At 42.0% G+C, this 12,761-nt stretch overlaps 1 protein-coding gene across 23 annotated transcripts in view; it reads right to left on the bottom strand.

The window, feature by feature from the left end:
• Window positions 1–12,761, bottom strand: part of CADPS (calcium dependent secretion activator) — a 548,041-nt gene that overhangs the window by 310,234 nt on the left and 225,046 nt on the right. For all 23 annotated transcript variants that reach the window (XM_069736610.1, XM_069736601.1, XM_069736611.1 and 20 more), the window contains exons 4-6: window positions 6,418–6,498; window positions 4,340–4,576; window positions 1,338–1,459 (exon numbers count right to left, since the gene is read on the bottom strand). In XM_069736610.1, the coding sequence (XP_069592711.1) occupies window positions 1,338–1,459; window positions 4,340–4,576; window positions 6,418–6,498 (440 nt within the window). The remainder of the gene's footprint in view (window positions 1–1,337; window positions 1,460–4,339; window positions 4,577–6,417; window positions 6,499–12,761) is intronic.

The following is a 12,761-nucleotide window of genomic DNA, read 5'->3' as shown; positions in this document are numbered from 1 at the left end:
AGTATATTTGGTATGTAGTGTTCATGCGTGTAGCGCATGTGTGTTTGTGTGGTGTGTGTAGTGTATGTGTGTGGTTTGTGTGTGTGATGCATGTTTGTGTGATGTGTGTGTTGTGTGTATGTGTGGTATGTATGTAGTGTGCATGTGTGTAGCGTATGTGTGATGTGATGTGTACGTGGTGTGTGTGTAGCGTATATGTGTGTGCAGTAGATCTGGCATGACCATATCTCATCCTTATAGAATATTAATGTCAGGACCAACTAACCCTGCAATCTGCCATAATCAGTAGCCAGTAAGAAAAAAATTCTCTCTAACGTCCCCTATGGGTGGCTGCAATGTATGTCAATATCGGAGTCTTTGAAGAGCCCATAAAACAGGACTTGGTGACCATGAAAACACCGTTTGTAGGCCGCACTCTGCCTCCAAGGAATGAAGGTGGACCTCAAATTAGACCCTCACGAGACACTAGGGGTGGCAGCCCAAGTGAAAACATGGAGAAAGCTGGACTCTTCTGCAGCTTCAGCCACCCATCTCCAACCCTTTCTGTGGTCCGGAGGGATCAGAAATGGTTTGTTTTGAGCCCTTGAAATCGGTTTTCAGCACGTGGAGGATTGACCATGTCTCTAATCTGTGGCCTGTGGATTGGAGGTGTGAGAACCGCCTGCTATCTCCGGGCATTCGAGTCTCTTCTCTCGCTTCGCCTATCTGACAGCACTGTAAAGACTGAGTCTTCGCATAAGCTTAATGAATTGATCAATAAAATTAGAAAATCTTATGAAATCCTGATAATTATACTTCAGCAACCATAGAAACATCCGACTAAACGATCTAAAAGCACCGACGCAGCAAATTGTGGAAAACAAAATTTGTGTCAGTCTCAACTTTTGGCCACAAATGTAAATTCCCCCCCTCCCCCCAAAAAAACATGTAGAACCAATTTTAAAGTTTTTTATGGTTTACTCTTAAACATTATTCTGACTAATCAGAATAGAGGGTGCTCCTAGCGGCAAGACCCCAAACAATCAAGTTCTGCCTTCAGTACCCGCAATATAACAAGCAAAATTGTCATCAGTATCTTGGACAGATTTAACGAAATTTTCGAAAAATAAAACTTTCTTTGTTGCCCATAGCAACCAATCACAGCGCAGCTTTCATCTGATCGGAGCAGTTTATGAAGTGAAAGCTGTGCTCTGATTGGTTGCTATGGAGATCAATGACAGGTTCTTTTTTTTTTATAGAACCTTATGATTGATGAGGCCTGTACTCTGCAAAGCTCACGGCTGAGGATGGAAATGTCGCTTTTTGTGGCGCAGTTTCTCCTTCGGGTGACTACTCACGTTGGCTTGGAAGCTTCTGCCTGGTCGGTCTGCAGCTTCTCTCCTCCTTCCACCTCCATAGTGCAATATACAATACGATTTGGAGCCAGTGATTTTAGTCCTGAAACTTCCATTATTACAACCTGCAGAGAATTAAAAAGACATTGCTAATAATAATATAAATCTACAATTTGTCAAACTTCTTGATTAACCCCTTCACGACGCAGCCAATTTCTGTTTTTCGTTTTTTTTTCCTCCCCTTTCTTCTGAAGGCCATAACTTTTAATTTTTTTTGTCCACCTAGACACATGTTGACTTGTTTTTGTGGGATGAGATGTACTTTTGAATGACGCCATTCATTTTACCACATAACGTACTGGAAAAATGAAAAAAAAAATTCCAAGTGAGATGAAATTGTGAAAAAAACGCAATTCTAATTTTTTTTGGGGGGGAATTGCCTTTACGCTGTACATTATGTGGTAAAAGTGACTTGGCAATAAGATTCTGCTCATCGGTACGATTATCGCGATACCCAACGTGTCCGGTTTTTACATTATTTTAGTGGTGAAAAAAAAATCAGAAGCTTGAAAAAAAATTTTTTTTTTTGAGGTTGTGTTGCTGTTTTACGAGACGCATAACATTTTCATTTTTCAGGTGATGGAGCTGTTTGATGGCTTATTTTTTGCACGGCGAGATGATGTTTTTATTGATACCATTTTGGAATAGATATGACATTTTGATCACTTTTTACTGCACTTTTTGTGCTATTCCACTGAGAAAAAAAACGTAATTTTGGCATTCTTGAATTTATTTTTTCACTTACTGAGTTTATTGAACTTATTACTACCGGTAATTTTAATATTTTGATAGATCGGATTTTTGGAACGCGGTGATACCATAAATGTGTATTTTTTGATTTTTTTTATTATCTTTATTTTTAATGAGGGAAGAGTTGATTTGAACTTTTAGTTTTTTTTTTGCTTTTTTCATATTTTTTAAAATATTGATATATATATATATTTTTTTACTTTTTCCTGTATTTATTACGGTAGTTTCTTTTAGGGGACTTGAAGATGCGATTGCACATGATCTTGCGATGAGCTTGTGCTATACAGAGGAATACCACAGTATTGCAGTATATAGCAACAATCATGGTATCCTTTGAAGCCTGGCCACAGGCAGCGTATCAAAGGAACTCCATAATGACAAGCATGGAGGTCTTCACAGCAACTCATTGGCGACCTGCGATCACATTACATGCGGCTGATCACCAGCGAGCTGGTAATGTCACTGTCAGAGTTTGAGAGCAGCATTTAATAGATTGTTAGAGGTGATTATTAGAGGCACGTCCTGACTGTGACACATGGGAAGAGCTCCATACACCCACCCCATATGTCGGTGAGGAGTTAAAGTGAAATTCCTTTCTTTCTTTCTTTCTTTCTCTTCTTTCTTTCTCTTCTTTCTTTCTTTCTTGTTCCTTCTTTTTTTTCTGGTTCTTTCTTTCTAATCCTTTCTCTTTTTTTCTATCTATCTATCTATCTATCTATCTATCTATCTATCTATCTATCTATCTATCTATCTATCTATTATCTATCTATCTATTATCTATCTATCTATCTATCTATCTATCTATCTATTATCAATTTATCCATCTATTATCTATCTATCTTTTATCTGTGTATTATCTATCTATTATCTATCTATCCAAGGACAACATCTGCAAAGAGTTTGTATGTTCTCTCCGTGTTTGCGTGGGTTTCCTCCGGGCACTCCGGTTTCCTCCCACATTCCAAAAGACATACTGATAGGGAATTTAGATTGTGAGCCCCAACGGGGACAGCAAAGATAATGTGTGCAACCTGTAAAGCGCTGCGGAATATGTTAGCGCTATATAAAAAATAAAGATTATATAAAAATAAAGATTATATATTATTATATCTATATCTATTATCTATCTATATCTATTATCTATCTATCATCTATCTTCTATCTATTATCTATCTATCTATCTATTATCTAACTATCTATCCATCATCTATTATCTATCTATCTATCTATTATCTATTTATCTATCTATCTGTCTTTCTATTATCTATCTATCTATCTATTTATCTATCTATCTATTATCTATCTATTATCTATCTATTATCTATTTATCTGTCTTTCTATTATCTATCTATTATCTATTTATCTATCTTTCTATTATCTATCTATTATCTATCTATCTATCTATCTATGTTTTTTTTGCAAACCATGGGATCAACAAGTAAGCTATAAGCAGAAAAGTGATGTTCTACCTATGAGACATTTATGGGGCCACTTAGGGTAACAAACCATGAACTTAACCTCCAAGTTGTATAACACGATAATACTTTCCGTGTACAGGCTTTTGCAGTTATACAGAGATACGCAGATGTTTTGCTGTCGTGGCATGCACCACCATATGGCACCACGGACAACCTGACTGCAGATGGCTTTTTCATGTGCAAGTGACCTAATCTTGTTCTGCCAAATCTTGGAAGGTGAAATGACCTTTAATCTGTCCACTAACACCACTATGTACAGACTTTTTCCATATTTGCTCCCTTTTTAGTCTAGGGCGGTACCACTTTTCTGCTGTGAACACCAGTGCCAAATGTCTAATATGGGGATTAACATTTCCTCCTGACTGTGCAGCCGGCCAGAAGTCGTTTCATTGCATAACGCAAGACCTCAAGAACTTTGCCAAATGCATGATTGCTTTGAAATTAATTGGTACAAGCAAATCAGCTAAAATGATTAATTTTTATTACATTTACACCATCTGTCTAGTTAGGCCTCATGACCTGTGCACTGTTTTTAAAATGCAAGGTAGACAAATTGCTGTCTATGGTGGGGCGTTATTTTGAGCCGTGTTTAGAAAGAATGCAGGTCGGCTATTTTCCGCCATTATTAATACAGTGACCAGCGTCTTGTGCTGGATTTGTGACATTTAATATGTTTTATTTTAATTACGTTAATACCCCATGTGGTGCAGGACTTACCTCTAGGCTAAAGGACAGGACAACATCGGACTTGGAAAGCTGGTTTTCATTTTCTTCCCCCATGTCTATGATGGATGTGTTGTGACTGCGCTTAAGCTTCTGGAGCTTGAATTCGGAGCCGCCCTTGGACACCGGCATGCTCTCCAAATTAGCCATTAAGAGGTTGACCGAAGATTTCAGCTCCTCAATGTACATATTTTCCATCTCTTTCGAAACGAACTTTGGAAACTTGCGTTCCTGCACGCAAGAAAATCGGATGAAGAAATATTTGACAATATTTGGCCATTTAAAAATGATTATCTGATCATCGCACAGCTTTTTAGAAGACATAGCTTGGAAACCGTAACTGTCCGTATATCTCTGGGTCCATCACGTATTTGGGACAGATTTCGATCCGCTGAAGTAAACGATGAGGGTTTCCATTAAAAAGAAGTTTCAGTGGAATTTTACTAAATTTAAATTCCATGTTTACTTCGATTGGTTGCCGCTCCACTGATTCTAGAACAGTTTTTCTTTTCCTTGTGCGCCCCTCCGTTTGAGAGTTATGCCCCTAGGTAATGACGGGGCAAATTTTCCCTTCTTCCAACTGGGCGCATACTACGGAATGTCTCTGTGTTGTGGCTATGTTTTGATTGGCCAGCATCAGAGGAGAAAAAGAACACGCCCACAGAGAACTTCTATGGTCTATGCCCAGTTGGCTCAAGGGAAAATTTGTACAATTTTTACCGGAGTGCGTAACTTTGGAAAGGACAGGGATACAAGAAAAAGAAAAACTATTCCAGAATCAGTGGTTCAGCGCCAACTAGAGAAAAAATTAAATTTCAATAAAAAAAGTCTAGTCAAAAGTCCTTTTTAAATGACAACAGGCAGAGATCTTAAAAGCTACAAAAAGTTCATACATTAAGTAAGCTAGAAAATTCCATACCTTGTCATTGTAAAACAATGACCCATATTTGCCAGCTTTTAGGTCTTTTTGCAAGTGCCTGAGTATGAAACTTTCCTCTTTTAAAAGCCACCACCCTCCATCATACCTTATGTACCCACCATTAATCATGCCTTTGGAAATAGGTCTCACTCTATGCTGGAGCATTCAGGGGGTTTCCTGGAGGTTTTGGGAGGCTTCTATGACATCTGGGAGATTCCTGTAGGTGCAGACGACCGTTTTCTCTACATCCGAGAAAATCGGTCTGATTATGCTAATCCCACTCTGATCAGACTCTGATTAAAAGTTTGATCAGAGTGTGATCTCATTTTCTCAGAGGTGGAGAGAAAAGAAAAAGCTTCTCCACCTTCCTTATAAAGTCAGTCTGTGAAAATCAGATGTCATCCAAGAGCGGTCCAGTTTTCTCCAAAGAGTTGAATGGGCGAGTGACAACCGATTCTCGGAGGCAAATCATGCATGTTGCAATTTTTTAATCGAACCGACTTTGTCCAAAGAAAAAACGGGACATGTACACGGCCCCAAAGAATAACATGGTGATGAATGCTATCCATCCAAACCATGGATAGCACTTGTCAGAGTTATACGGTCATCTGCCCTTACCAAATCTTCCAGGAATTTAGGCAATTTATTTTATTAGTAGCTTCCTTGATATTTCTGGAGAGTTGGTAAGAACAAAATGACATACCCTTATTTATTCTTTTGGCGTACTTAAGATCCACTATCTAATTATATTTAATCCAGACCAAAAAATAGCGTCAAAAACAACACCATCGTTGATGTCAAAATTTGTCACGGCCAGTTGGAAAACCAACCCTAAAGATTTCCTTCTTCATATTTTCTTTATAAGCCCTTCACAAAACAATGGATTGAAATGGTTGATTGCAAGGGACATCCAAAAATCCGGCTGCTCATTAACAGTGATAATTAAGGCTTGTGTTGTTTTAATTGAGGCCCGTGACCCTAATTTCTCTATAATCTAAATAAAACAACCGATTACGATGTTCATTACTCCTGAATATTGCTCAAAGAGGACAACGTTTTGATCAGGTTAGGCTTGATTTGTAAAAAGTACATTCGTTTTTGCTTTGGTCGAAGGAGTAAACGGGAAAAAAATTGTAAAAAAAAACTGTCTTACCCGAGCAATTTGATCTGCCATTTGAAGACGGCCATCGAGTTCACGTCTTATTTGGGCGGCTTGTTCGTCTGGGTTGTCCAACTGCGAGAAAAGAAGTAACCGTTAGGACGTGATAATTTTGAGACTAGGAGCATTTTACACACTTATCGCAGACTCATCAATTTACTCAAAAAGATGTTAAAACCAATTAAATACATATTAAGACTGTTTTGGTGAATAGGATTTTTTTTTACCCCCAAGTTTTACCCTACATGCACTAAAAGCCAATATATGCTAGGTTTAAAGGGCTATTTATGAAAATTTTAAATAATTTTTGATATTTTGTAGTCCCTGGTCGCTACTGCTGATGGAGCAGAGATCTGGGCTCCGAGACCCTAAAACCCCTTGAATCCACAGGAAGAAATAGAATAGAAAGTTTATGGGTCTAGATGTTGAAAGCTTTGGTTTAAGTGATCTTGGGGGTTTCAATAGTATTGAACAGGGGCTATAGCAAATTAAAAATGATTGAAAAGTTTAGTTACCCTTACAGACAAGATGAATACACTGTATTATGGCCAGTACAGGCTCCGAGGGGGCGGTACTTGGCTGATCTTTTTTTTGTGGTTCTTGACATAGGCTAGTATAAACATAATGAAGTCTTTTAAGATTGTTTTTGGCTAAAGATGTTTGTTTCATTGCCTGAATTTAAATATTCAAATAAAAAAAAAGTGCGTCTTGTTAAAGCACCCAGGTAAAAAAGCCTCACCCCCTGTTACGCCACTGAGTACAATTATGAAATGTGCCGTTTTCTGACATTTTTGTAGCTGTTTTTTAACCAACCAAATATGAGAAATCAAATTATTTCTGGTCATAATGGATAGTGGAATAATTGGCCCACAAAAGTAGTCAGGCCCAAGAGAAGCTAAGTTTTAAAATAAAATATATAAACCCCATTTGATCATTAGATGAATTTATTTCTAGTACAGCGGTAACAGATACTTCCCCGGAAGGGCTGACATCATCTTTATGTAGGCATCAGATTCCAAATGGATCCATATTTGCTTCTGTTTATGCTCCTCATCTTCAAAGAGCTATGCATTAGTATTTGTCAGGCAAAAGAGATGTATTAGGGCTTGCTCTTTTGTGGAAAAAGCTGTAGTTGTAGTGCATTTCTCATAAGAAGCCCATCCACTTAGTTGTACAATTGTGGTAGACATGGGGCCTTCAGTGGGACATCTAGCTGTAATGACAAAGTCATTAGCACCCTACAATCATCTTCCACCATATCCAGCCCAGTGGCGTACCACCATGCCATGCGGTAGCTATGGAGCCCGTAAGTCGGGGGGTCCTGATGCCAGCTGGAGGACATTATACTGTATGCAAGCAATTATTCCTTGCAAAGGTATTTGTGGGGTCCATCATGCTGTGTGAGGGCTGTTTGGAGGGCTTGGTAGAGGCCATTATACTGTTTGGAGGGCTGGTGGGGGCCACTGTACAGTCTGGATGGTTAACTTGGGGCCATTATACTGAGTGGAGAGGTATGGAGACCATTATACTGTATGGAGGCCCATTACATGGTATGGCCTGTGTGGCAATACAGTTGGGGAATCATACTAGAGTAGGGCAATGATAACTTCTGCTATGGGGCCTCATGATTTCTATCTAGGCCCCCGATCGAGCTTCTTAAACACAACTGACACAATTGCTGACTTATTATTATTATTTGATTTTAAGAGATTAAAATTATTAAATCAGAGGTCGCTCCATTCGCTGTAACAGCTATGACAGCAGGCATACACATAGTGAGCAAAATGCGCACAGGTACGGTAGATGTCGCATATTGAAACATTGGTCAAAGCGGGTCTCACAAGCTCCCATGCTGAAGTTTGCTGATGACTAGTGCCAGTCCTGTTCCTGTGGCACAATGCAACACCCATCTATGGCTATTCCTGCATTTGACACTACATCTGCACCCATTTATGGCTATTCCTGTGGGTGACACTACCTCTGCACCTATTTATGGCTATTCCTGTGTGTGACACTACCTCTGCACCCATTTATGGCTATTCCTGTGTGTGACACTACCTCTGCACCTATTTATGGCTATTCCTGTGTGTGACACTACCTCTGCACCTATTTATGGCTATTCCTATGTGTGACACTACCTCTGCACCCATTTATGGCTATTCCTGTGGGTGACACTACCTCTGCACCTATTTATGGCTATTCCTGTGTGTGACACTACCTCTGCACCTATTTATGGCTATTCCTGTGTGTGACACTACCTCTGCACCTATTTATGGCTATTCCTATGTGTGACACTACCTCTGCACCTATTTATGGCTATTCCTGTGTGTGACACTACCTCTGCACCCATTTATGGCTATTCCTGTGGGTGACACTACCTCTGCACCTATTTATGGCTATTCCTATGTGTGACACTACCTCTGCACCTATTTATGGCTATTCCTGTGTGTGACACTACCTCTGCACCCATTTATGGCTATTCCTGTGGGTGACACTACCTCTGCACCTATTTATGGCTATTCCTGTGTGTGACACTACCTCTGCACCTATTTATGGCTATTCCTGTGTGTGACACTACCTCTGCACCTATTTATGGCTATTCCTATGTGTGACACTACCTCTGCACCTATTTATGGCTATTCCTGTGTGTGACACTACCTCTGCACCCATTTATGGCTATTCCTGTGGGTGACACTACCTCTGCACCTATTTATGGCTATTCCTGTGTGTGACACTACCTCTGCACCTATTTATGGCTATTCCTGTGTGTGACACTACCTCTGCACCTATTTATGGCTATTCCTGTGTGTGACACTACCTCTGCACCTATTTATGGCTATTCCTGTGGGTGACACTACCTCTGCACCTATTTATGGCTATTCCTCTGTGTGACACTACCTCTGCACCTATTTATGGCTATTCCTATGTGTGACACTACCTCTGCACCTATTTATGGCTATTCCTGTGTGTGACACTACCTCTGCACCCATTTATGGCTATTCCTGTGGGTGACACTACCTCTGCACCTATTTATGGCTATTCCTGTGTGTGACACTACCTCTGCACCTATTTATGGCTATTCCTGTGTGTGACACTACCTCTGCACCTATTTATGGCTATTCCTCTGTGTGACACTACCTCTGCACCTATTTATGGCTATTCCTATGTGTGACACTACCTCTGCACCTATTTATGGCTATTCCTGTGTGTGACACTACCTCTGCACCCCTCTCTGGCTATTCCTGTGTGTGACACTACCTCTGCACCCCTCTCTGGCTATTCCTGTGTGTGACACTACCTCTGCACCTATTTATGGCTATTCCTGTGTGTGACACTACCTCTGCACCTATTTATGGCTATTCCTCTGTGTGACACTACCTCTGCACCCCTCTCTGGCTATTCCTGTGTTTGACACTACCTCTTCACCCATCTCTGGTTATGCCTGTGTGTAACACTACCTCTGCACCCATCTCTGGCTATTCCTGTGTGTAATGCGACCTCTGCACCCCTCTCTGGCTATGCCTGTGTGTGACACTACCTCTTCACCCCTCTCTGGTTATTATTATTATTTATTAATATAGCACCATTGATTCCATGGTGCTGTACATGAGAAGGGGTTACATAAAAATTACAGACATCACTTATAGTAAGCAAACTAACAATTACAGACTGATACAGAGGGGCGAGGACCCTGCCCTTGCGGGCTTACATTCTACAGGATGGTGGGGAAGGAGACAATGGTTGCGGCAGCTTTGGTGTTGGTGAGGGGGTAGCTCCGGTGGTGGTGAGGAGGCAGCGGGGTCATTGCAGGCTCTAGGCTTTCCTGAAGAGGTGGGTTTTCAGGTTCAGTCTGAAGGATCCGAATGTGGTTGATAGTTGGATGTGTTGAGGCAGAGAATTCCAGAGGATGGGGGATATTCTGGAGAAGTCTTGGAGGTGATTAGGTGAGGAGCGAATAAGTGTGGAGGAGAGTAGGAGGTCTTGGGAGGACCGCGGATTACGTGAGGGAAGATATCAGGAGATTAGTTCAGAGATATATGGAGGAGACAGGTTGTGGATGGCTTTGTAGGTCAGTATTAGTAATTTGAACTGAATATGCTGAGGGAATGGGAGCCAGTGAAGAGATTTGCAGAGGGGAGAAGCGGCGGAGTAGCGAGGAGAGAGATGAATTAGTCGGGCAGAAGAATTAAGGATGGACTGGAGAGGTGCAAGGGTGTTAGCAGGGAGGCCATAGAAAAGGATGTTGCAGTAGTCGAGGCAGGAGATGATGAGGGTATGCACAAGCATTTTAGTAGATTGAGGGTTGAGGAAGGGACAGATTCTGGAGATATTTTTGAGCTGGAGGCGACAGGAGGTGGAAAAAGTTGGATGTGCGGTTTGAAGGACAGGGCAGAGCCAAGGGCTACTCAGAGGCAGCGGACTTCCGGTACTGGGGAAAGCGTGATGTCATTAATGGTGATAGATACAGTAGATCAGGTAAAGAAGATCTGTGAGATGGAGGAAAGATGATGAGTTCAGATTTGTCCACATTAAGTTTGAGGAAGCGAGAGGAAAAGAAGAAGGATATGGCTGATAGACACTCCGAGATTCTGGAAAGCAGAGAGGTGACATCTGGGCCAGAGAGGTAGATCTGAGTGTTGTCAGCATACAGGTGGTACTAGAATCCATGGGAGTTTATGAGTTGTCCCAGGCCAAGTGTTCAAATTGAGAAGAGTTAGGGACCTAGAACAGAGCCTTGCGGGACTCCAACAGAGAGAGGGTGGGTTGAGGAGGTAATGTGGGAGTGGGAGATGCTGAATGTGTGGTTGGAAAGGTATGAGGAGATCCAGGATAGGGCAAGGTCTTTGATGCCAAAGGGGGAGAGGATCTGTAGTAGGAGGCAATGGTCAGCTGTTTCGAAAGCAGAGGACAGTTCTAGAAGGAGGAGTACAGAGTATTGTCTGTTAGCTTTGGCTGTAAGTCAGTCGTTAGTAATTTTGGTCAGGGCAGTCTCACTGGAATGATAGGGATGGAAACCAGATGGTAGATTGTCAAAGGGCAAGTTAGATGAGAGGTGGGAGAAAAGTTCAGCGTGGACATGCTGCTCCAGGAGTTTGGAAGCTGGACATAGCAGTTGGGTGTAGGGTTGGCTTTTTATAGGATAGGCGTGATTGTGGCATGTTTGAAAGCAGAAGGGAAGATACCAGAAGTTAGTGATAGGTTGAAGAGATGGGTTAGGGATGGGATAAGTGTGGTGGTGAGGTTGGGGAGGAGGTGGGATGGGATTGGGTCTAGTGCACAAGTGGTGAGGTGTGATTTGGAGAGGAAACAATTAAGCCCCTCTTCAATGATGTTGGACAGAGAGGTTAGAGGGTTTGGGCATTGGTCTGGTATACAAAGGGGTTATGGAGGTTGAACAATAAAGACTTGCCTTATTTGGGCAATCTTATTCTTGAAGTGTGTGGCAAAGTCCGGTTATGCCTGTGTAACACTATCTCTGCACCCCTCTCTGGTTATGCCTGTGTCTGACACTACCTCTGCACCCCTCTCTGGCTATTCCTGTGTTTTACACTACCTCTGCACCCCTCTCTGGCTATTCCTGTGTGTGACAATATCTCTACACCCCTCTATTGCTATTCCTGCATGTGACACTACCACTGCACCCCTCTCTGGTTAAGCCTGTGTGTGTCACTACCTCTGCACCCCTCTATGGCTATTCCTGCATGTGACACTACCTCTGCACCCCTCTATGGCTATTTCTGTGTGTGACACTACCTCTGCACCCCTCTCTGGCTATTCCTGTGTGTGACTCTACCTCTTCACCCATCTCTGGTTATGCCTGTGTGTGACACTACCTCTGCACCCCTCTCTGGCTATTCCTGTGTGTGACTCTACCTCTGCACCCCTCTCTGGCTATTCCTGTGTGTGACTCTACCCCTACACCACTCTCTGGCTATTCCTGTGTGTGACTCTACCTCTGCACCCCTCTCTGGCTATTCCTGTGTGTGACACTACCTCTGCACCCCTCTCTGGCTATTCCTGTATGTGACACTACCTCTCCACTCCTCTCTAGCTATTGCTATGTGTGACACTACCTCTGCACTTGTTTATGGCTATTCCTGTGTGTGACACAACCTCTGCACCCCTCTCTGGCTATTCCTGTGTGTGACACTACCTCTTCGCCCCTCTCTGGCTATTCCTGTGTGTGACACTACCTCTTCACCACTCTCTGGCTATTCCTGTGTGTGACACTACCTCTTCTCCCCTCTCTGGCTATTCCTGTGTGTGACATTACCTCTTCACCACTCTCTGGCTATTCCTGTGTGTGACACTACCTCTTCTCCCCTCTCTGGCTATTC

This window comes from Ranitomeya imitator, chromosome 8 (assembly GCF_032444005.1).
Source record: "Ranitomeya imitator isolate aRanImi1 chromosome 8, aRanImi1.pri, whole genome shotgun sequence".
NCBI classification, from domain to species: domain Eukaryota; kingdom Metazoa; phylum Chordata; class Amphibia; order Anura; family Dendrobatidae; genus Ranitomeya; species Ranitomeya imitator.
This window is presented reverse-complemented; position numbering and strand designations above follow the sequence as displayed.